Source organism: Lepidochelys olivacea (genome assembly GCF_965140295.1).
Source record: "Lepidochelys olivacea isolate rLepOli2 genome assembly, chromosome: 3".
Lineage (NCBI taxonomy): Eukaryota > Metazoa > Chordata > Testudines > Cheloniidae > Lepidochelys > Lepidochelys olivacea.
In genome coordinates, this window is record NC_140413.1 from 141,072,309 (window position 1) to 141,096,324 (window position 24,016).

A 24,016-nucleotide genomic window follows, 5' to 3' on the forward strand; every position below is an offset into this window, starting at 1 on the left:
TCCCCCTGGGGGATTGGACAACCGCTTGATTACCAAAGGGCAGTTGATCATCTACTCTGTGAGCCTGAAGAAGGAAAGTGAAAGCACTTCATGCCATACCACTTCTAAAAGTCAGAAATCTGTGTGACCAGCTAAGGCCTCCATAAAACGGATCATCTCTTCCCTCAGAATAACTGCAGACTGGGGTGAGTACAGTCTTATCAAAGTTAATTCAGAAAGTTAGCACAGCATCAACGAAGAAGGGAATACTTTGGTCTAGATGAACACATTTATAGGTATATTAAGGGAAGGGCAGAAAGCCAGTCCTATTGTAAGAATCTGTAATCTAATATCTCCACAAATGAAACTAAAATCAGTGCTATCATGGATCTAGTTTTCACACATGCCGCATCAAAGCAGGTATTACAAAGGAAGGCAATAGCCTTGGAGGATTTTGAGTAGTGGCTTAACAGCAGGCCATGGTCATAGACCTAGTGGTGAAGACAAAAGTCTCTTCCTGTTCTCTTCCTGTGTTTACCAAAGGGCTCAGAGATGGCAAACAGTGCAGAGTAACACAGTGAGGCCTGCCAAGGAATACAATGGGTGGATGTTGGGAGACTGAAGAAGCACCACTCAACCAGAGGAATGAAAGAGCTGGGACTACTAAAAACTTTGATGAGGTAAAGGGGCAAACAGCCATTCACATGAGGGTTACAGGGAATTAGACTCTTGAGGGGCTTCCATCTATTAGATGAGGTTCTCTTCTCTGTCCCTCCCCCTCACCTCCTATTTCTCCAGTGTTCTGGTACTGTTTGTTCTTTTTCTTACTTCTTACTCATTCTGAATCCTGAAGAACAAATTTATGAGGTAAGAGAAAGATGGAGAGAGCAGAGTTGCAGGTTCCATGCTTCTGTTGTTGGAAGCCAAAATAACTAAGAAAAGTTCACATAGTTAATGCTTGTATAGAGCTGATTGACTCCACTACTGGTGTTTTATTTGAAGGATGAGAAAGAGAACAGGCTTTACAACAAGTTGTGAAAAACTCATAAGAACATACTCTGTGCATAAAGGGACTGATTCCGTTCCTATTTAAATCAACAGGAGTTTTGCCATTGATTTCAATGAGAGCAAGATCCTGCCCATAAGGAACAAGTGCAGAGAGGAATAAAAACAATCTTCATATACTAATCTGGCATAATGCATTTCAGGATTCTAGTGATGGCATTAGCATTTTATAGCTACAATATCCATTAAGATTTTTAAAGTTATTTATGAAAAGCACCACCTTTGATTTACAGAAATACCCAGACTGAAGATGATGGAGCCTCGTCTATCAAAATTAAATCATGTACTCTAAAGATCATTTTATTTACAGACTCAATTTACTACATTTCTAGAGCAGAGTAGTCCCATTTCTGTGTATTTGTTTCTTAATCTGATTATGTTCTTCTACTCATAAGTGTACCATATGGAGCAGGCACAAGCAAAATTCATTGGGCTTAGATGTAGAATCATGTGACAAAGCTACTGTGTGTACGACATATTGTACAACAAACCCCTGATGTTAAACAAATCCATATAGAAAAGAAATGACAAGGTAGATGGATTATATGGTTATAAATTGTGGTTCTGAGTATACCAACAACTATAAGAGCCTCACAAAATCATATGTCTAGACTGATTTCTAACCAGTGATTATTATCTTTTCTCTTACAGAAAAGAGACTTTAATAAAAGAAGCAAGAAAAAATATTCTGAATGATTAACATTATTATAGTATTCAGGACTGCTGGCTGCTGACTCTGTGGACATACAGGGAAAGTGACAACACACCCTGTATTAAGGTTACTTAACATTTTCCATTTTAAAACAATTCTTGAAACCTTCTTTGAATTTTTGCAGGGAAATGGCCATAGCATCACGGATGTACCCTTTACTGGCCTCAAAAAAACTCTATTCAAGTACAGCTGAGTTATTACGTATCAAAAATCTCCATTTCCCATCTGAGGTTAGCTTTTTACAGCTTGCTTTAGACTTGCTGCCAAAATCCCTCAACATTCTGTAGCACTGTACATGCACTCATTTCAGGCATCTCACTTCAGATTTCACAGAGAGCTCAAGTCCTCGATAGGACACAGAAAAAAAAATTCATCTTTCTCCTCCTACTCCCTCCCACCCCTTTTGGCCTATGGAAAGACACACTGAACAGTGACAAAGGGAGACCATGAGTTCCAAAGGCACTTCTTATAAGTTGTGTTAATAATTCTGTACCGCTGACAACCCTTATTGATATGCAGTGTCTTATACTTCACTGATAAATTACATAAATTGGGAATAGTACTCAGATCTCTAGCCAGGCAGACCCAAATCCCTTCAAATTAGCCACATTACCTACCAGAAAGGCCCTGCCATATCTTTGGGCATGCTGTTTGTAAAATAGTGCTAAATCATGCACAGGTAACCCACTCTTTCATTGTGTTATATCTCCACCTCTAGTGGCTGGTTCACATAGGACTCTTCCTGTTAACAGATGTACCATAGTTTGTCCTGGATCATAATTGCTAGAAGTCTGTGCTGCAATGCTAAAAGCTCAGGATTCAAACCTTCCTGATGATGCATGATGAAGAGATTGTTACAGCTGCACATAGCAGAACCTGGTTTTGCTTTATTAAAAACTAGAGCACAGATATTTTGCTTTCTGCGGAAGACTAAAGTCATTAAAAGCCAAATCCTGCTTACTTTTCTCATGCAAATAATAAATATATTTAAATAGGACTATTTGTATGAGAAAGGCAAATAGTTTTCCTTTAGGGCAACTCCTGTTTCCAAATTTCTAGAAGAGTCAAAAAACTAAAATGTGAAAATGTATAATGAATTAGTTGACAATTTGTTAAACCAGACTCTGAAAAAGTAATTAGTGTATGTATCTGTTAAGATTTGATGCCTGAAGGAGTGAACTGTGGGCTCAAAAAGTGAGTTATATTAAAATAACGAAATTAGAGGAGTTCAGCTTAAATAAAAGAAATGTATACTTCCATGCTTTATGGTCAACTGAAACTTTCTATAAATAATTGTCTTTGCATATTACTTCTATACAAATGCACAATTATACACAAGCTATTTACATATCATGGAATCTTATCAGTCATCTCTGTATCCTGTTACCTTTCTTTTATGATGGGTTGTGGAAGCATCCATCTCCTCCTCTCCTATATTGTCTATCTGTGATGTTGGACTACAGTTCATTCTCTCCTCTTCTTGCCTCTGAAGCCTGTCTGCTACAGCTTGGATAGCTTCTGTCCATTCTTCCCTATCAAGAATAAACCAAAATTCCTATTAATAAAAACTAACACGGCTTGACCCCTTCTGCAACCAAATGTTTTCTAATGAATGCACACACAGTAGTACTATTTTACCTGCAAAGTTATTATGTTACATAATGAAGGAATTACTGAAGTAATTTGCTTCAGTTTACTCCCATACACTACATAGTCCGACAAGTGGTATATGCTCTAGATCCAGCAGCACAGGATGTGTGTGCATGGTAGATTATATCACAATAATTAAATGTGTTTGATTCTGTAAATACTTTAATAGCAAGTTAAATATCTTAATGAGTCAAAGTATAGCTCAGAGTTTAGTGTAGACAGTATTCTGCAATCCCTATACAGTCTATGTTTCTTGGTGAGCTTTTTAAAGGAATATCATTAAGAAACAAGAATTGCACAGTATAAGGCAATGCTGTGCTTTTAGAACAATCTAACTACATTTAAATGTGTGTATATATCTATACTAATATAATATTAACAACACCGAAAGGAAAGCTAGTAGCTATGCAATTTCTAACATAATGCCAAACCATGGTATTAATCTCAACTGGAAGTGGGCACTAAGAGATAACAAGGATCACAATACAGCTAAGTAATGATACTTACATGGCACTTCATCTCATGTCTCCTACACACTTGTCTTGCGAATGAAGAGTTAATTCTTATTCTTATACTTAAATGTGTATACTAGAGTATCCGCTCTAACAAGGAATTGTAATTATAACTAAAGATGTAGTCATAGGATATTGCATTTTCTGACAAAACAAAAGATATACTGGAATGAAAAGAAATTCAGAGCTACTGAGAGAAAAAAAACGAGTTTCATATTTGGTTTATGTTGCTGAAGGTGAAACACTTCAGAGAGATGTCATGACACAAATTTGGATAAGCTGAACACATTCTTTCCCTTCAGTTATATAAAGTTCTTATCTTATATTTGATATGAACTAGGAACATTTTCCACAGGCTAATATATAAATTCTTAAAATAGTTGCACACAAATAATCAGATTATGTAGTAATCAAAATCAAGACTTGTGCCATACTGGTAGATGTGCTGAAACTTCTGCCCAAGAATTTGGAAGACATAACATTCCTCACCGTTCTTCTGGAGTGTCTACATGAAATGTCCTCTCTATGACAGTTGTCCACTGAAGACATCTAATAATAAATGTATTTGGCTTTGGTCGCTCTGTTTTCATTAGCTGGCATTCTAGAAAGATATAAGAGACATTTTTTTCTTATAAGTATTGCTATTATAATATGGTAACAGCAAATAAAATTGTTTAGTTAAATTATACATAGTTTATACACATCCAGTATTTATAAAAAGCCATGGAATGAATTACCCAATGCCCAGATGAACTTGGGGCATGGATGAAAGCTAGTTAGTTGCAGGCAAAACTGAGATAATGTTTGTGGGCTGGAGAAAACTGCCAGAAGAGTTGATGGAATTTGTATTGGTGTCTCTCATACAGATAGAGTGATCTCCATTTGTAAAACAGGTGTGCAACTTGAGGGTGGTGTCAGATTTTGGACTGCTCAAGGATGCCAAGGTAGTGCTTGTAGCTAAAGGCACCCTTTTCCATCTGCACATGGCAAGATGAATGTGATCTTTTGTCTCCAATGCAAAAAGAAAAACAGTTTTAGAAAAGCAGAGTAACACCACACTTCAAAAACTGATGTTTTACCCATATTTCTCAAGCAGGTGAAAGCACTGAAGTTTTTACTGGCATCTGGCACACCCATACACCTCATAAGCTATTGTATGCACATTTATTTGGGTAAGCAAAATTCTTACTATGATTTGAAAATGAATAAGGGCTCATTTGTTGATCTCTCCTTTCACTGACAGCTAATGAAAAATGTGTGTAAAGATGAATGAGCAAGTACTATAATATAGAATATTACAATTCTTTTCTACTAGTTACTGAAAAACTGCATTACATTTACAAAGAAAAAAAGAGTTTGGAAAGTGAAGTACAAAGCACAGGGGAATAAGTGAAGCTGGCTACCAAGAGCTGGCTCAGGATGCTGAAGCAATAGTTGAGTCACTACCAAGAGAAGAGAACAAGCCGCCATAACGTCCTCAAATTTTCTACTATACATAAACAAATGTAATTAAAAGGCTGAATTTCAATTCAAACAGTTGGAAGTCTAAATTATCTTTCAAAAAGATGAATAAACCAGTAAATAGACTCAACTTTTTGTTCTTGTATGCAAGCCATCTATAATTTAGAATTACGAATTTTAATCCTAAATCCTTCAGTGAAGTTAGGATTCAATATCAACCATGAGAGTTTTCTGACCTTTTAATACTAGGGAACATACAACATCTGGGTGGAGACTAATGTTCAAAGGAATACAATACTAAATCATCAACAGAAATTGGCAATACAGTTTTAGAAAAAAATGTCTCCTTTCGGGCCATTTCTGATCCTTTATCTAAGATGAGGAAAAAATAAAAAGAATTTAAAAAATACAAAGGACCTTTCTGAATTATTGAACTTACCTCCTTAAAATGAAAAGATGATGTAAAATGCCAAAGGTTAATTTTATTCAGTATGGCTACAAAATGTTTGAAACATTCCAAATTATTAGGTAAACTACCATTTTCAAATAAAATGATGCTGCTATCTAAATTAGATAGGTTAGTTAAACTCTCCTGAGCAACTCTAACTACAAGCTGTATTTCAAAATGTTCTGTTTACTTTACACCATTCTGAACCACAGATGACAAAGTTTGCTTGAAGCTGTAATTACTCTGTAAAACTGGGAAGCCAATTAGAGGGCCTGAAACCTGCCAGTTCAAAAAAAAAAAAAAAAAAAGGCAGATCATCTGTTCAGATTTTATTAAAAAGTTTAGTCTGAATTCTGTAACTTTAACCATTTAATCACCAGTTTTCTTCTCAATTACATTCATTCACCATAAAAGCTAAAAAGAACACTAAACAGTCATCATGATTATTTCATGTACGCAAGGTTCCAACAGCAACACAATTCGTTGATGTGGCTAGACAAGAGTACTGACCACATATTAAGCAATACACACACACACACACACACACACCATAGAACTCTTGCTAACTTGATCAGAAGGCTCCCAGCTGCAGATGCAAGAAACGACTTCTGCTACGGAGTGGGGAAACTTGAACACAAAAGGTAATTTCCTAAGATTACAGAATGATATGAAAGAAACTACATGAAGTAATGATTAATATTATTGTACAGAGAGTAGGCATTACAACCCATTGATCAAGAGAAGTAACCTCTGTCATTGCATAGCAGACACAAACAGGTTAATTAATTATATTCCACACTACAGAATAAAAAGTGCCTTGATGTAGTTGGTCATGCTCCAAATTCTATTACTTCTGATCCCCCAGGAGGTACTGTGCTGGCACCCACTGATGATTTATCATTGCATTCTCTCATGTAATAAGGGAGGGTGCAAACACTGGTGCTTCACATGCTAGTGGTAGGGGGGGTTTTAAAAGAGAGAGAGCACAGAAGATTATATTAAACACACAAATAAATCTGACAATTTTCTTGGTTAATTTAGTGCTCATGAAACTGAGGTATTCATAGCAATAATCTGAGCCAGATATAATACAGTCTCCACAGCTCTTCTGATGCATCTCAACCCTGACATGCCATCCTCAAACCATTTCAGCCATAGGCCCCTCTTCAGCAGAAATTGAAAACTACAGTATGCCAAGCTGGTGAAGGTTATGTGAGATAGACAAATGTCCATTAGCTTTAAGGATGAGACCAAGCAATCCATTTTAATTGGTGACCCATGTCAAGATTGGAACCCAACTCTCCGAAGCTAAATGATACCATACCAATTGCATACCTAGCATTCACATGCTAATATGAAAAAATCCCCAAAAGAGAATCAGACCGTAGAACACTAACTATGGAACACTGAGAGCAAATCCTTTCTACAGCACTTTAGTGCCATAAGGTACAGCTGGAAGGAAATACAATTCCTCTCCTCCCCATCCCCTCAAACGCCCAAAAAAGAAGTATTAAATGTGTGTGTATGTATAATGTGTAGCTGATGTTAATACCATGTTCATATCTACAATGGAGAAACAGTTTATGCTAGTAGAAATGTCCTCTCTCATTGTCCATCTCCACTGCCCTACAATACTGGTAAATTAATTGGTACTTTAGCTTACCTAACATAAAGGTGTTAGCTATACACATTAGACCTGAGTAGGAACTACCATAGTTTACCTGTGCACAGTGTGCCCATAGATATAATAGGGGCCATCGTTCAAAGAAGAACCTTAGTGTACTCACAGTCAGGTACAAATGCATATAATCTGGAAGGGAAAACCCATAAAAGAAACGTACTGATAACGGCTGTTCTTTGAGAAATGGTTCTGTGCATCCCCGAGTATGGAATATGGTGCTCCCTGGTGTTGAGGCAAGGAATCTCTACCAAAACTGTGTCTGTTGGGGTGCACAATGCCCCCAAGTAATGTTGATGGCTGAGGTCTGAGTATATATAAAGGGAGCGGACTCCCTACCAATCTCAGTTCATTCTCCTGAATTGCTGAGTCCCAAAGTGTGACAAGAAGTCTGAAAAAGAGAAGATGAGTGGAAAATGTGAACGCACAGAGGAGACTCCTGAAGAACAACAACTACCAGTAAGTTCCTTCCTTTCTTCTTCCAGGACCTCTGTGCATTCCCACCTGAGAGAAGGTAGCAAGCTGTACCACTTGTAGAGGACAGCAAGCACCCCCTGCTTGAACATGGCATCTGAAAAAGAGGCAAAGTTTAGAGGCTTAAGGGTATGGATGGGTACAAGAGGCATAATATTTAACATGGGTATGAACTGAACTTTTATGTGCCTTTCTGCATCTCTCTATTGTGAGTATCTATCATAGATATGCCACTGAGGAAGCTGTGGCTCATGTAGAATGGACCCTAATTCCTATAGAAGGGACATCTGCTTTAGCATAACACAAGCAAATGCAGGAGGTGACTGTCAATGACTAGAACGTGGACAGTCAGGTCTAGTTGTTGGGGCAGGTGTCAGGCCTAGTGATTAGAGCAGTGACCAGGATGTGGGCAGTGGGGTCTCGTGGTTACAGCAGGCATCAGTACCTAGGGTCAGAACCAAAGTCAGAGGCTAGATTCCAGAGCCAAGCATCAGAGCTGGAATCAGGGGTCAGAACCCAGGGTCAGAACCAGGTTACCTGGAGTTACACAGTGATGGGGTTACTCAGTTTGAGATTAATTCCCATGTGGATCTTGAGGTTTTACACAAGGAGTTACACAAGGCACGGGCAGGGCTGGGAAGAAGCAGGCACAGGCTAAAACAGCTATGATTGAATGCTTTGAGCAGCTGCTGAACTGCTGCAGCTGGGCTTAAAGAGTCAGTCTGCTGACTCTTCCAACCAACCAGGAGGCATAGCCAATTAGGCATTAGCTTTCCATGGACAACATTTAAATCCCTCACTGGTGTAGGTTCTTTATCAGCTGGAAAGGCATGCATTTGTCCCTTGAGAAATCTAGTTGATGTGGTGTGGAAAAACCCCTGATGACAGGCTGAAATAGCAGTTTGGTGTATATTCTAGGATGCAATAGTGGCCAGCCTCCATTAGGTACAGTATATAGTTCAAGACAGGAGCTACAGAGTATTTCTACGTGGCTATAAAAGACCTTCAGCATGGCTAAAGCTGGCCTTTGTCAGCTGACTCGGGCTTACAGGGCTATAAAATTGTTCTGTAGATGTTTGGGCTCAGGCTAGAGCCCAGGCTCTCTGACCCCACAAGGGGAATGAGTCTCAGAGCCTGGGCTCCAGCCTGAGAGTTTCCACTTTTATTTTAGTCCTGCAGTCCAAGCCCCACAAACCCAAGTCAGCTGATCTGGGTCCTGAGACTAGGTGCCAGGGATTTTTTTTTTATTGCAGCATAGACATACCCATAGGGGGGCAGACTCCAGCCATAAGCCTTTATCACCTGTTGAGCAAAAGATGTCCATAACACTATTGTGTTGCAGGTTTTCTAGATAGGATAGGATCTCAATTACTCTTGCACTGCAACTAGGTGAGGACCCATTAGAAGCCTATCATCTAGACCAGGTGCCAGGATGGAAAATTAAGACAAGAATTTTCTCTGCTGCTTGGGAGAGAAGTCTATAGATTGGAGTACGTGGTATGAGGGCTCCCAAGGGAGCTGTAACAAGTTGGTGTACCAGTGTTGTCCTGGCCACACCGGTGCTATCAACAGAACTTTTATCCTGTCCCTTTGGATCTTCTGAGTATTAAGAGCATGGGTGGAAGTGCATATGGAAAGTCACTGGACCAGTGCAATAGGACGGTATTGGTGAGGCCTTGTCCCTGCCCACTGGATCACAGTAGGTTGCATTTAGTGTTCTCCCTAGTGACAAACAGACCTATTTCAGGAGTCCTCACCTGCTGAACAAGTGCTGAGCCACCACCTCATTCAAAGACCATTTGTGTTGGCCTTGCTTCAGCATCCTCAGACAGTCTGCTTGAATACTCTGTACTCTTGGCAAGTGTAGGGCTACAGGATGTACATAATGGTGAATACCCCAGTACCAGAGTTTCGTCACTTTCTGGCAAAATGTGGGGGAATAAGCATCCCCTTGTTGTTCAGATAATGCATGTCAGTAATGTTATTGGTTAGGATCTGAACTATTTTCCCTAAGACAAAGGGCAGGAATGATCTTAGCGTCAGTGTATGACCCAAAGTTCGTGGATGCCAAATGAGGTATGGATTCTTGCAAATTCAACAAACCCTGCATTTGTGACTCCTGAAAGTGAGCTCCATAGCGAACCATGGATGCATCTGCTGAGACCACCAATGCCTGAGCCAAGGGCTGAACTGTACTCCTACTAGTCCATTCTCTGTACTTCAACCAGGAGAATTTATGTAGCACCTCTGGTGGGATGGTCACATACCTCTGTAGACTGCCCGTGTTTGGGGTGTATACGTGTGCCAGCCAGTGTTGTAAAGGTCTTATTGGGAGTCTTGTATGGAGTGTCACAAACAAGCCCCATGAAAAACTCCGTCCTTTGGCATGGTTGATTGTGTCGGGTGTACAGAACTGCAGCATGTGGAAAAATTGCTCCTTTGGCAGGAATGCTGAGCCTACAGTCAAATCCAGTGTCTCACTTATAAATGTTATCTTTTAAACATGGGATTTGACATGATTTCTCCTAGCTGATTTCCAGCTCTAGCTTGTGAAACAAGTAGCACATTAGACTTACTGAATTAAGTGAACTGGCATTAAGGAGACAGTTGTCCAAAGTTTCACCCTTTGGGTCTTTGTAGATGTGCTGCTGTTAAATCCAGCATTTTGTTGAATACCCTTGGTGCAATTAATTATTTTTGTTGTTGTTGTTCTGCATACAACAGAAATTATGCTGATAAAGATATTATATCTCGTGAGAACAACTGTGGACAAAACCCACCAATCTGCAAATGGCAGTCCTTTCCTCATGGAAGGCACATGTAGCTTGATATCGAGGAAGGGATTACAGTCTGTGCCCGCAGAATCTGCTACTGTTTATGACTTAGCCTCTGTGCCTCAAGATCCACATGGGAATTAATCTCAAACTGAGTAACCCCACGAGTGTCTGCTGCTCACTAGTATGATCTATCTTTGTTGATGACTCCCAGGTGTCAAAGTCAATATTGCACTGCTTCAACTCATGCTTCAGGGAGTCCTTGAATTGTTTCTTCTCACCGCCTCATGCACAGTTACCCACTTTCAGTTTGCCATACAGCAACTGCTTTGGCATTCTGGTACCATCCATCCTCAACACATGATCAGCCCAGCATAACTGTGATGCAATGAGTATGGATTCAATCCCGGTGGAGTGGCTGCATTCCAGAACAATCAAAAGGACAAAGGGAAGAACTGTATATGCAGAACAACAGGTATTTCTCATTCCAGTCTGCATCCCTGTTTCTTTCTCCTCTTACTTGAGAGGTGGTCATGCTCTTTGATTTTTTCCACAGCTACTGTATACACTAGAGATTGAGCACTAAGATGTTAGATGAAGTTAAAAAAAAAAAAGTCCTGAGTAGGGATTAGGTACATCCTGTTGCCCCTGTAAGAGACTGCTGGCGATAAGGACCCAGATCTCTCTCTAGCTGGATCAAGCAGCCTCTATGGATAGGCCAGGAAATACTACCCTTTGGTTTCAACTGAAGGATGTCAAATAAAGGATCCCAATTTTCAACTGGAGTCTCAGTAGCACCCTGACAGAGTGGGAAAACCATCCTGTTCAACAGTTCCTGGAATTGTTGATGTGGTGAGGAAACAATTGAAGTCACAATGTTCTCATCTGGTGACATTCCATAGACTCTGATGTCATCCACTGGGATGTCGTCGACACCATCATCTATGTCTGTGTAAACACATCCCAAGTGTATCTGGGATTGTGAGTCTTCGTATTTTTAGAGATGGTCAATATGGTGGCAAAGCAGGTGGCACAGCCAATGAGGATGGGAGTATCGGCAGTACCAGTGCTTTAGGTGGAAACACTGATTGCACAGGTGGCAGTGTAGGCAGAGCCAAGGTCAAAGGAGCAAGCATTGGTATTGGGGGGCCAGGTAGGATGCCAACAGGGCCAAGTATGGTGCCAGTGGGATTGGACATTATGGCAGTGGTGCCAGAGGATAAGACTGTGATGCTGAAAGTGAAGTCAATGGACCCAGGAGTGTCAAGTACACTGGGGCCAACCATGATAGATCCAAGTATCTCAACCATGACCCTTAATGTGTCCTGTAGTGCAGGCCACAACATGCACTGTACAAAGTTGTGTGGAGTATCTATTTGGTTACAGGGACAAAGAGATGTCAGTGGGATGAGATGGTAAAGTTGGGGTGGACCAAAAAGGTTCCCCCCACCCTTTCTTCAAAAAGGGTTGCAAATGGATCCTGCAAATCAAAAGGCAAGGTTTGGTGCCAAAAGCAGAGACTCCAGGGTCCAATGTAGTGGAGGATCCTCTTGTCTTGGCAATGCCAAAGACATAAATGGGATGAGCACTGGACAACGAGCTCTCTTGTGTTGCCCAGGTGCTTCGGAGGGTCAAGGTGCCTTCCTGGGAAGTTAAGTCTTTTCTTGCCCGATTGTCTTATTCAAGTTGATGCGTGACTCTTCTCTTCAATGATCCAGTGCTGGACTGCCCCATGCCAATGAGGAGTGAGAAATACATGGTGCCACATCCCTTTGAGTATAGTGAACGTGGGGCACTGTGAGCCTTGAGAAGCTGTTGCTAATTATTTTTGGTACCAAGAAGGAGTCTTGAGCCTGCAAAGGTGTGGAAAATGGCAACTGAGGTAAGGGTTTTGAAGATCCAGTACTAGAGCCTTTCCTGGTTGTCAGTGCCAAAGGTGGTGCTGACTTGGAAGTTCGAGGCTTACACCATTTAGTTGGCTTTGGTGCTGAAGCAGATCTTTGAGGGCCGTGTTATCAGCCTCGTCAACCAGTGACATGGCTGGAGGTTTTAGCACCTCACTAGTTAGATGCTCTCTCAGTGTAAGGTGCTGGTATCAGTGGGTTCTAGATATAAAAGCCTTACAGACTGAGCACTATATTCGGCTGTAGGCCTCACCCAAATACATCCCTCAGTGAATGCATATTCACTTACAAAAAACTTTATTAAACTGGACTAAAGGTTGCTGCTGTATACTACAAATACCAGTAATGGCTTTTTTCTGTCACTATGTTGCCACCCCAGTATTAAAAAATCATGAGTCAAACCCCCATTTGCGCTAAAGAAAATGAGAAGATTAAAACATCTTATGTTTTTTATATGCTTTCTTTGTTTTATATATCTCATGTTTTTGAGATTTTTCAGCAACAAAGAAGGCTTGAATTTTTTTAAATTAATGCTGGCATTCTCAGGTATTCACATGACTCCAGGGCTCAGGCTTTGGGAAAAAGCACCAAATATCATGAGACATGCAAAAAAAAAAAAAAGTCATGAGAGTTGGGAACACTGCAATATCTTTCTGGAAAATGGGACCTAAAAACCCCAAACTAAAGAATGCTCAATTAAGGTCTCAATGTATATCCCTGGGAAAAAATGTTTTTACAAGAAACACGAAATGACAAACTGATGAAAACCAAAAACTGCACAGTAGAGAATTTCCCATACAAGATACCTACAGACCTTAAATGTTCCTCTGAGGGTAAGCAATAGGGAACGGGAACATCACAGCATCTCTCTATCACCAGTCCAGTTTAGGACTCCTATTTATACGCACCAATAGGATCCTCAGTGTGGCCTTTGTAGCAAAACTAATATGGAAAGTAATCATAATACTGGATATATTTTGCTTTTTCTTGTTTCAGCTGCACAGGCACAACAGAAGATCAAGCAACATATCAGGTATTTCCTAAAGGTAGGAGCTATGCTGACTCACAACTAGACAGTGGCTCACTTTACAAAGCCAAAGGCAAACTAAAAACTTTTTAATTTTAAGTTACAGAACTTGTTCTTGCTGCCACTAGATCACAATGGAAATATTCCAAAAATATCAGTCTAATGTCTCCCTTGCCCATCATTTTTCCCCTCAAAAATTTTGTTAAGAAAGGTAATTTTGAGTGGGCTTGTATTTTAGGAATGTATTGACAAAACGATTCCAAATTTGTACCACAAACGTTATCCCAGTCTCTGAACAGGTATACCAGTTTTACAGCTGATCTAATTATTCAAGTGCATTTTAGAGAGATTTGAAAATTGGTCTTCAAATTTTGTTGCAACCTTACCTATGGAATTGCTAGCATATAACAGCATGTCTAATCAGTTCCCTTAGACCTAAATTAATTCTGTTGCTTAAAAAAAAATAATAAATAAAAAAATTCACCTCATTCCTTTTCTTGTGAATTCAAAAGAAGACAAAAAGTTCACTGCTGGAACCTTTAGTTTCTCTTCTTTTCAATATCTTAAAATCATATAAATGATGAAAACTACCCTCTGACCAACTCTAAGTTTAAAATTTAAGAAAAGCAACACCACTTCTCTATTTAGAAGGTAGTAAGCACTTTCAGAATTAAACCCTAATCCTTCTGCATTAATTAGAGGGAAAACTGTCATTAAAAGGTATCTGAAACTCTCATTATTAGAACATATCTTCACCTTAACCATCTCTTTTAAAGACAAGAAAAAGACAGCTCCACTGAAGAGTGCCTTGCAAGCACAATCTTTCAAGGTATCAAAGGCAAATTCCACTTGCTCTCACTTTTGGCCAAAACTCAAAGGTTTCTGTGAAGGGATACATTTCTCCCCAATTACTCTTTAGATAAAACAGAGGATGAAGGCAGAGAGCCAGTTTTCAAGGATATCTAGTTATGAACATGCTGTGTGATTACTCACATATTCATTGCATGTGCAAAAAGTAATTTTTATCAGTGGGTCCCTGAAAGAGCACAAAGCACTTATGGTGGCCAAGGGATGCAGTAGTTTACACAAAGTGACATGACAATAAGCTTTCATTTTTGTTTACACAACAGTGTATCTGTTAATAATGATAAGCCACAGATATTCTGTGAATAAAGCATCTTCCCATTCTCTCTTTGCTAGGCAGGCACTTCTCTCCCCTCTTTCTTCCTGTCAGCATAGTGGTAAAGTAAAACTTTTTGATATCATGGTGTGTGTACCCCATCATACAGGACTACCAGAGTGCCTTGTTTTGTATGGAAAGCAGTGGTTTTCTAAAAATCAGAGTCTTCTCTAATATAAAATGAGAATTTAGGACCTTGCCTACACATTGAAGTTGCACTGGTTTAACAAAAATCATTATTAAACTGATTTTAGTTAAATCAATGCAAAACGCTGTATGAATATAGTTCCATTGTTTTAAAACTGTTTAGCTTGCACCTGTAAATTTACCAATGCAAGCTAAACCAACATATACCAGGTTTACATAAAAGTAAGTATATCCACAAAGAGTTTTCCAGCAGTTTAAATCAGTTCTTAAAAAAAAAACACCTTTAGTTAAACTGGTATAACTTTCTGTGTAGGCCTATGTCTCAGAGCATGGGGACTAACAGAAGGAAAAAGTCCTATAAATCCATGTGTCACGGTTCCTCCCCCACTCTGAACTCTAGGGTACAGATGTGGGGACCTGCATGAAAAACCTCCTAAGCTTATCTTTACCAGCTTAGGTCAAAACTTCCCCAAGGTAACAAATATTACCCCCGTTATCCTTGGAATGGCCGCTACCACCACCAAACTAATACTGGTTACTGGGGAAGAGCTGTTTGGACGCGTCCTTCCCCCCAAAATACTTCCCAAAACCTTGCACCCCACTTCCTGGACAAGGTTTGGTAAAAAGCCTCACCAATTTGCCTAGGTGACTACAGACCCAGACCCTTGGATCTTAAGAACAATGAACAATCCTCCCAACACTTGCACTCCCCCTTTCCTGGGAAATGTTGGATAAAAAGCCTCACCAATTTGCATAGGTGACCACAGACCCAAACCCTTGGATCTGAGAACAATGAAAAAGCATTCAGTGTTTTACAAGAAGACTTTTAATAAAAAATAGAAGTAAATAGAAATAAAGAAATCCCCCCTGTAAAATCAGGATGGTATATATCTTACAGGGTAATTAGATTCAAAAACATAGAGAACCCCTCTAGGCAAAACCTTAAGTTACAAAAAAGATACACAGACAGAAATAGTTATTCTATTCAGCACAATTCTTTTCTCAGCCATTTAAAGAAATCATAATCTAACACATACCTAGCTAGATTACTTACTAAAAGTTCTAAGACTCCATTCCTGTTCTGTCCCCGGCCAAGACGACTACAGACAGACCCACAAACCCTTTGTTTCTCTCCCTCCTCCCAGCTTTTGAAAGTATCTTGTCTCCTCATTGGTCATTTTGGTCAGGTGCCAGCGAGGTTACCTTTAGCTTCTTAACCCTTTACAGGTGAGAGGAGCTTTCCCCTGGCCAGGAGGGATTTCAAAGGGGTTTACCCTTCCCTTTATATTTATGACACGCCCCCCAAATCTCAGCTAGGGTGAAACACTGGCTGGGATTTCTTCCTGGAGCTCTAGGAAAACAGAGTTAATAAGACACATGCATCTCTAAATATACTACCAAGTACATAAAGACTAACAATATTTTCCACATCTCAAGGACGATTTTAACCAGTTGATTCTGGGAAATTTTCACGGGAGAGTGCATCAGCTACTTTATTAGAAGCTCCTGAGATGTGTTGGATGTCGAAATCAAAATCTTGGAGAGCTAAACTCCACCGAAGAAGTTTTCTGTTAGTTTCTTTGACGGTGTGAAGCCACTTTAGTGCAGCATGGTCGGTTTGCAGGTGGAAACGCCGTCCCCAAACATATGGGCGTAGCTTTTCCAGAGCGTAGACAATGGCATAACATTCTTTTTCAGTGACTGACCAGTTGCTTTCCCTCTCAGACAGTTTTTTGCTGAGAAACACTACAGGGTGGAATTCTTGATCAGGTCCTTTCTGCATTAAAACTGCTCCCACACCACGCTCGGATGCATCTGTGGTTACTAGGAACGGTTTGTCAAAGTCTGGGGCCCTTAGTACAGGGTCAGACATGAGTGTCGCTTTAAGCTTGTTAAAGGCCTTCTGACACTTTCCGGTCCACTGAACAGCATTTGGCTGTTTCTTTTTGGTTAGGTCTGTCAGTGGGGCAGCGATTTGGCTGTAGTGCGGTACAAATCGTCTGTAATAACCGGCCAAGCCTAAGAAGGATTGAACCTGTTTCTTTGACCTTGGGACAGGCCACTTTTGGATAGCATCCACTTTGGCCTGTAGGGGGCTGATAGTTCCTTGACCCACCTGGTGTCCAAGGTAAGTCACTCTGTTTAGGCCTATTTGACACTTCTTAGCCTTAACAGTTAGTCCTGCCTCCCTTATGCGCTCAAGGACTTTTTGTAGATGTTCCAGGTGGTCTGCCCAGGAATCCGAAAATATGGCCACATCGTCAAGGTAGGCGACTGCATATTCTCCTAATCCCGCTAGGAGACCATCTACAAGTCTTTGGAAAGTGGCGGGTGCATTTCGCAGCCCGAAAGGGAGTACATTAAATTCATACAGCCCGAGATGTGTGATGAAGGCTGACCTTTCCTTGGCAGATTCATCTAGCGGTACCTGCCAGTACCCCTTGGTTAAGTCCAAGGTAGAGATGAACTGAGCCCTTCCCAGTTTCTCTAATAGTTCATCTGTGCGTGGCATGGGATAGTTGTCTGGGCGAGTTACAGCATTTAGCTTACGGTAGTCCACGCAAAAACGTATTTCCCCATCTGGTTTGGGAACTAGAACCACTGGAGATGCCCATGCACTTTCAGAGGGGCGGATTACACCCATCTGTAACATATCCTGGATCTCCCGTTCTATAGCAGTTTTAGCTTGAGGAGACACCCGGTAAGGTTGGACCCTAATTGGGTGAGCATTACCTGTGTCAATGGAGTGGTATGCCCGTTCAGTCAGTCCTGGGGTGGCTGAGAACGTTGGCGCGTAGCTAGTGCACAGCTCCTGGATCTGCTGTCGCTGCATACGCCCAAGGGTCATGGAGAGGTTCACCTCTTCCACACCACCAGCACATTTCCCTTCGTAGTAGACACCTTCAGGCCACTCAGCGTCGTCTCCTCCCTGGGCTGTAAACTGACAAACCTTTAATTCTCTGGAATAAAAGGGCTTTAGAGAATTAATATGATACACCTTAGGCTTTCGGTTGGAGGTGGGGAATGCTATGAGATAATTAACAGCTCCCAGGCGCTCCTGGACCACGAATGGCCCTTCCCACGATGCTTCCATTTTATGGGCCTGGAGCGCCTTTAAGACCATGACCTGGTCTCCTACTTTGAAGGAACGCTCTCTGGCATGTTTATCATACCAGGCTTTTTGCTCTTTTTGAGCATCCTGTAAGTTTTCTCTAGCAAGGGCTAAAGAGGTTCGGAGGGTGTTTTGTAGGTTGGTTACAAAGTCCAGAATGTTAGTTCCTGGAGAAGGTGTAAATCCCTCCCATTGCTGCTTTACCAACTGCAATGGCCCCTTAACCTCACGGCCATATACAAGTTCAAATGGAGAAAACCCTAAACTGGGATGTGGTACAGCTCTGTAGGCAAAGAGCAACTGCTGCAATACTAGGTCCCAATCATTGGAGTGCTCATTTACGAATTTACGTATCATGGCCCCCAAAGTTCCATTAAACTTCTCCACCATGCCATTTGTTTGATGATGGTAAGGAGTGGCAACCAAGTGATTTACCCCATGAGCTTCCCAAAGGTTTTTCATAGTTCCTGCCAGGAAATTAGTCCCTGCATCTGTGAGGATGTCGGAGGGCCAACCTACCCTGGCAAAAATGTCTGCTAGTGCCTGGCACACACTTTTAGCCCTGGTGTTGCTTAGAGCTACTGCTTCCGGCCATCGGGTGGCAAAATCCATGAAAGTCAGTATGTACTGCTTTCCTCTGGGTGTCTTTTTCGGAAAAGGACCCAGAATATCCACAGCTACTCGCTGAAATGGAACTTCAATGATGGGGAGTGGCTGGAGAGGAGCTTTGACCTGGTCTTGGGGTTTTCCCACTCTTTGGCACACCTCACAAGACTGGACATAGGTAGAAACATCCTTGCCCATTCCCTCCCAGTGGAATGACCCCCCCAAACGGTCTTTGGTCCTGTTCACCCCAGCATGGCCACTAGGGTGATCATGGGCTAAGCTCAAGAGCTTGGCCCGGTATTTAGTTGGAACTACCAACTGTCTCTGAGGATGCCAGTCTTCCTGGTGTCCCCCAGAAAGAGTTTCCTTGTATAAAAGTCCTCTTTCTACAACAAACCTGGATCGATTAGAAGAGCTGAGAGGCGGTGGGTTGCTCCGTGCCGCCGTCCAAGCTCTCTGGAGGCTTTCATCTGCTTCCTGTTCGGTCTGGAACTGTTCCCTTGATGCTGGAGACATCAGTTCCTCATTGGATTGGGGACATAGGCTTGGTCCCTCTGGAAGCGATATAGGGGATGGAGCTGTTTCTGTTGACTGTGAACCGCTCTCCGCTGGTGCACTATGTTGGGATTCAGGCTCCGGCTGAGCCTCTTGTGTAGGGTTATCGGCTGCTGCCAGTTCAGGTTCGGTGGGGCCCTCTGGTGTTGAGGTTGCAAGTACTGGATTCAGTGCTGACACGGGGTCTGGTGTTGGTTGTTCGGCTGGTTCCGGTTCTGGGACTGGTTCCGTCTGGGTCTCTGGGACTGGATCCACTACTGCTGTTGCAGACATTGGCCTGGGGTCCAGGTCCATCACCTCTGACTGGGTCCTGATAGAAGTTTCCGGAACAGAGCTAGGCCTCACGGCTTGTTTAGCCTGGTTGCGGGTGACCGTTCCCACCCTCTTGGCCTGCTTCACATGATTGGCCAAGTCTTCCCCCAACAGCATGGGGATGGGATAATCATCATAGACTGCAAAAGTCCACATTCCTGACCAGCCCTTGTACTGGACAGGCAACTTGGCTGTAGGCAAATTGAAAGAGTTGGACTTGAAGGGTTGAATCGTCACTTGGATCTCTGGGTTGATTAAATTGGGGTCCACTAAGGAAGCATGGATAGCTGACACTTGTGCTCCGGTGTCCCTCCACGCGGTGACCTTTTTCCCACCCACACTCACAGTTTCCCTCCGCTCCAAGGGTATCTGGGAGGTATCTGGGCCTGTGGACCTCTGGTGTGATTCCGGTGCAATGAACTGTAATCTGTTGGGGTTCTTGGGGCAGTTGGCCTTTACATGCCCCAGCTCGTTACACTTAAAACATCGTCCAGCTGACGGGTCACTGGGGCGAGGAGGGTTGCTGGAGAACGGGGTGGTGGGACGATAAGGGGTCTGGAGGGTTCTTTGGGAGGTAGGTGGGGCTTTGGGCGGCCCCCGGTAATAGGGTGTGGTCTGGGGTGGTCCCTTCTGGTCTCCGCTCCAACTGCGACCAGTTTTCTTCTTCTCTGCCACCTCCACCCATCTGGCTCCAATCTCTCCTGCCTCAATTACAGTTTTGGGTTTCCCATCTAGGATGTATCTTTCTATTTCCTCAGGAACACCCTCTAAGAATTGTTCCATTTGCATTAGGAAGGGCAAATTTACTGGAGATTCAACACTTGCTCCTGATATCCAGGCATCCCAATGTTTTACAATGTGGTAGGCATGTCGGGTAAATGACATGTCTGGTTTCCACCTTAGGGCTCTGAACCTCCGACGAGACTGCTCGGGTGTTATCCCCATTCTGACTCTCGCCTTGGATTTAAACAGTTCATACTTGTTCATGTGTTCTTTAGGCATTTCAGCTGCCACCTCAGCTAAGGGTCCACTGAGCTGCGGCCTCAGCTCTACCATGTATTGGTCAGTAGAGATGTTGTACCCAAGGCAGGCCCTTTTGAAGTTTTCTAAGAAGGCCTCAGTATCATCACCTGCCTTGTAGGTGGGGAACTTTCTGGGATGGGAAGTGGTACCTGGAGAAGGATTGCTAGGGTTTGTTGGTATATTCTGCTGGGCCTTTATCCTCTCCATCTCCTCCACATGCTTCCTTGCCTCCATTTCCCTCTTGTGGGCAGCCTCCTGTACCTCCTTCTCCAGCCGCATGAGTTCTATCTGTCTTTCATGTTCCCTTTGTTTTTCCTCAGCCTGAAATTTGGCTAATTCCAGCTGTAGTCGAGCTGAGGATTTGGCCATTCTAACCTCTCTGTTTTTAACTAACTTTACACCCGAGGTTTAGAAATAAACAAACAAAACTTGGCTGTAAACTTTTGCTGTGCTGGAATAGAGTACCTATTCTCTGATAGTGATTGTCAGCCTACAGAAAAAGACAATTCCCTTGTCTCTGCTCTGGGCCCAAATTAAAGCAAAAAACCTCCAACTACTTGGAAAACTGCTTACCCAGCCCAAAGAAAAAAAAAATTTCTTTTCAAACCTGTGCTCCTTGTAAAACAAAACAAAAAAAAATCAAAATCCTAAAAAAAAACCCTGCCACTTTTGTCTCCAGGCAAATGGGTAGAGCACACACCCCCTATTTACTTTTAGGAAGAAAAGAAAAAAAAAAAAAACCTCTGGGTTGGAAGACTGTGAATTTCCCTGCAGGAGTTAAGTACCCTGCCTCCAGGCAAGAAAACCTGCAATTCACAAGATAATCCCCTTTTGTCTCTGCTTGGCCACAAAGCAGAGAGAAACCAAGCTGCTTTCAGTTTCAAAGCTGCCTTCTGGACTTCCTAAAAATTCCTTTTTAAAATCTGTATTTCTAGTTCAAAAAATCTCAACTGGATCTCAAAATGATTTCAGGTTAATCCCACCACTGTGCCACCATGTCACGGTTCCTCCCCCACTCTGAACTCTAGGGTACAGATGTGGGGACCTGCATGAAAAACCTCCTAAGCTTATCTTTACCAGCTTAGGTCAAAACTTCCCCAAGGTAACAAATATTACCCCCGTTATCCTTGGAATGGCCGCTACCACCACCAAACTAATACTGGTTACTGGGGAAGAGCTGTTTGGACGCGTCCTTCCCCCCAAAATACTTCCCAAAACCTTGCACCCCACTTCCTGGACAAGGTTTGGTAAAAAGCCTCACCAATTTGCCTAGGTGACTACAGACCCAGACCCTTGGATCTTAAGAACAATGAACAATCCTCCCAACACTTGCACTCCCCCTTTCCTGGGAAATGTTGGATAAAAAGCCTCACCAATTTGCATAGGTGACCACAGACCCAAACCCTTGGATCTGAGAACAATGAAAAAGCATTCAGTGTTTTACAAGAAGACTTTTAATAAAAAATAGAAGTAAATAGAAATAAAGAAATCCCCCCTGTAAAATCAGGATGGTATATATCTTACAGGGTAATTAGATTCAAAAACATAGAGAACCCCTCTAGGCAAAACCTTAAGTTACAAAAAAGATACACAGACAGAAATAGTTATTCTATTCAGCACAATTCTTTTCTCAGCCATTTAAAGAAATCATAATCTAACACATACCTAGCTAGATTACTTACTAAAAGTTCTAAGACTCCATTCCTGTTCTGTCCCCGGCCAAGACGACTACAGACAGACCCACAAACCCTTTGTTTCTCTCCCTCCTCCCAGCTTTTGAAAGTATCTTGTCTCCTCATTGGTCATTTTGGTCAGGTGCCAGCGAGGTTACCTTTAGCTTCTTAACCCTTTACAGGTGAGAGGAGCTTTCCCCTGGCCAGGAGGGATTTCAAAGGGGTTTACCCTTCCCTTTATATTTATGACACCATGGTCTTCTAAACTGGCCTCTAAACAAAACACAGGCCTGTTTGGTTTAAGACACACTGGCCCTTACAACCAGAGTGCCTTTGTGGGGGCAAGGGTGGTGGTGTTCACCCTCCTCATTAGTAAGGGAGGTCCGAATCAATGAATGGGATTGATCCATCTGGTGCAAGCGTTGCCCATAAAGAGTTTTATGGGATGAAGGCCAGCAATTTTCCAACTTTGCCCTATGCTGTCGCCACTAAAAGCTGTGGATGAGGTCTGGTGAATCCCTACCACCTAGCCCAAATCCTCCTCACCTTTCTTCCCTCCCACTATGAACTGCAGTGCTCGGCAGCAATATCCTCTCTCCTCACTATTCTGGGAGCAGCATTGCCCTATGCTGCCATGATTGCACATGTGTTCCTGGATCACTTCTGCTCAGGCCACCTTGTCCTTCCCTGGCAAGAAGCAGTTAGTGCTCAGCTAAACATCTGGGTTCCTTGGTTGGAGGTGAGTGGCAGCTTTTTCTCCTCACATATTACCAGCATGCTTCCCCTCCATAAACTTATCAAGCTCAATCTTGAAGCCAGTTAGTTTTTTTTGCCACCCACTGCTCCGCTTGGAAGGCCGTTCCTCTAAAACTTCTAACTGTCAGTCTAATTTCAAGCGTAAACATGTTGATGGCCGCTTTATATCCAATGTGAGCACACGAACAAATGGTGCTTAACTTAAATAACTCCTCTCCCTTTCTGGTATTTATCCCTCTGACCTATTTATACAGAGCAATCATATCTCCCCTCAGCCTTCTTTTGGTTAGGCTAAACAAGCCAAGCTTGATAGGAGTATTGAGCCAAACAGAGGACTGACAGATTACAGAGCCCAGAAGACGCTGTGAGACCCTGCTGCAAGAGGACGAAACAGCATAAGGCATGGGCTTTTTGTCCCAGACACCAAAAATAAAAATAACGCACCAGGAAGGTGGTTTAACAAGGCCCCAACGTTATTAATTTAACACATTCCGAAAACTCATCCAATGCAGTGTGGTCATACTTACACAATCCATATCAACCAAGAAAAGGCTGCCCTTAACCCGAACCCCATCCAAATCTTTAACCAGGTTGCAACACCAAGGCTGCGATGCTACTGGCTTCCCTTCATACAAGACAATACGAGCCCCAACCCATCACCACATTGTTGAAGGGATGCCTTCCGATAATCCGACTTCCAGTTAATCAGGGAACTGAACCTGTTGTAATAACTGAGGCCTAGCAGGTCCGGTTGTGAGCTCAACTGTGGAAAAGCAGGTGAGAGTCTTATAAAGTGTTACAGTCATCTAAAATAACAAATGCTGAAAGGAAAAAGTACAAAATACAGACAGAGACTAAATTAGTCCATAAACAAGGTCTACGAATACAGCCAAAGGACTGTGTTGAAATCATGCCTGATAAACAAGAGGAGAATGGAATCAGAAAGCTTGTATCTTCCACAAACAGAA

At 42.2% G+C, this 24,016-nt stretch overlaps 1 protein-coding gene across 9 annotated transcripts in view; it reads right to left on the reverse strand.

Moving 5' to 3' along the window:
- Positions 1 to 24,016, reverse strand: part of AKT3 (AKT serine/threonine kinase 3) — a 272,181-nt gene that overhangs the window by 103,361 nt on the left and 144,804 nt on the right. For 8 of the 9 annotated variants that reach the window (XM_084623741.1, XM_084623737.1, XM_084623739.1 and 5 more), the window contains 2 exons: positions 4,408 to 4,519; positions 3,144 to 3,288 (listed from right to left, as the gene is read on the reverse strand). In XM_084623741.1, coding sequence (XP_084479867.1) covers positions 3,144 to 3,288; positions 4,408 to 4,519 — 257 coding nt within the window. Of the gene's footprint in view, positions 1 to 3,143; positions 3,289 to 4,407; positions 4,520 to 7,668; positions 7,766 to 24,016 lie in introns of those variants that run through there. The other variant, XM_084623742.1, reaches the window with a different exon arrangement.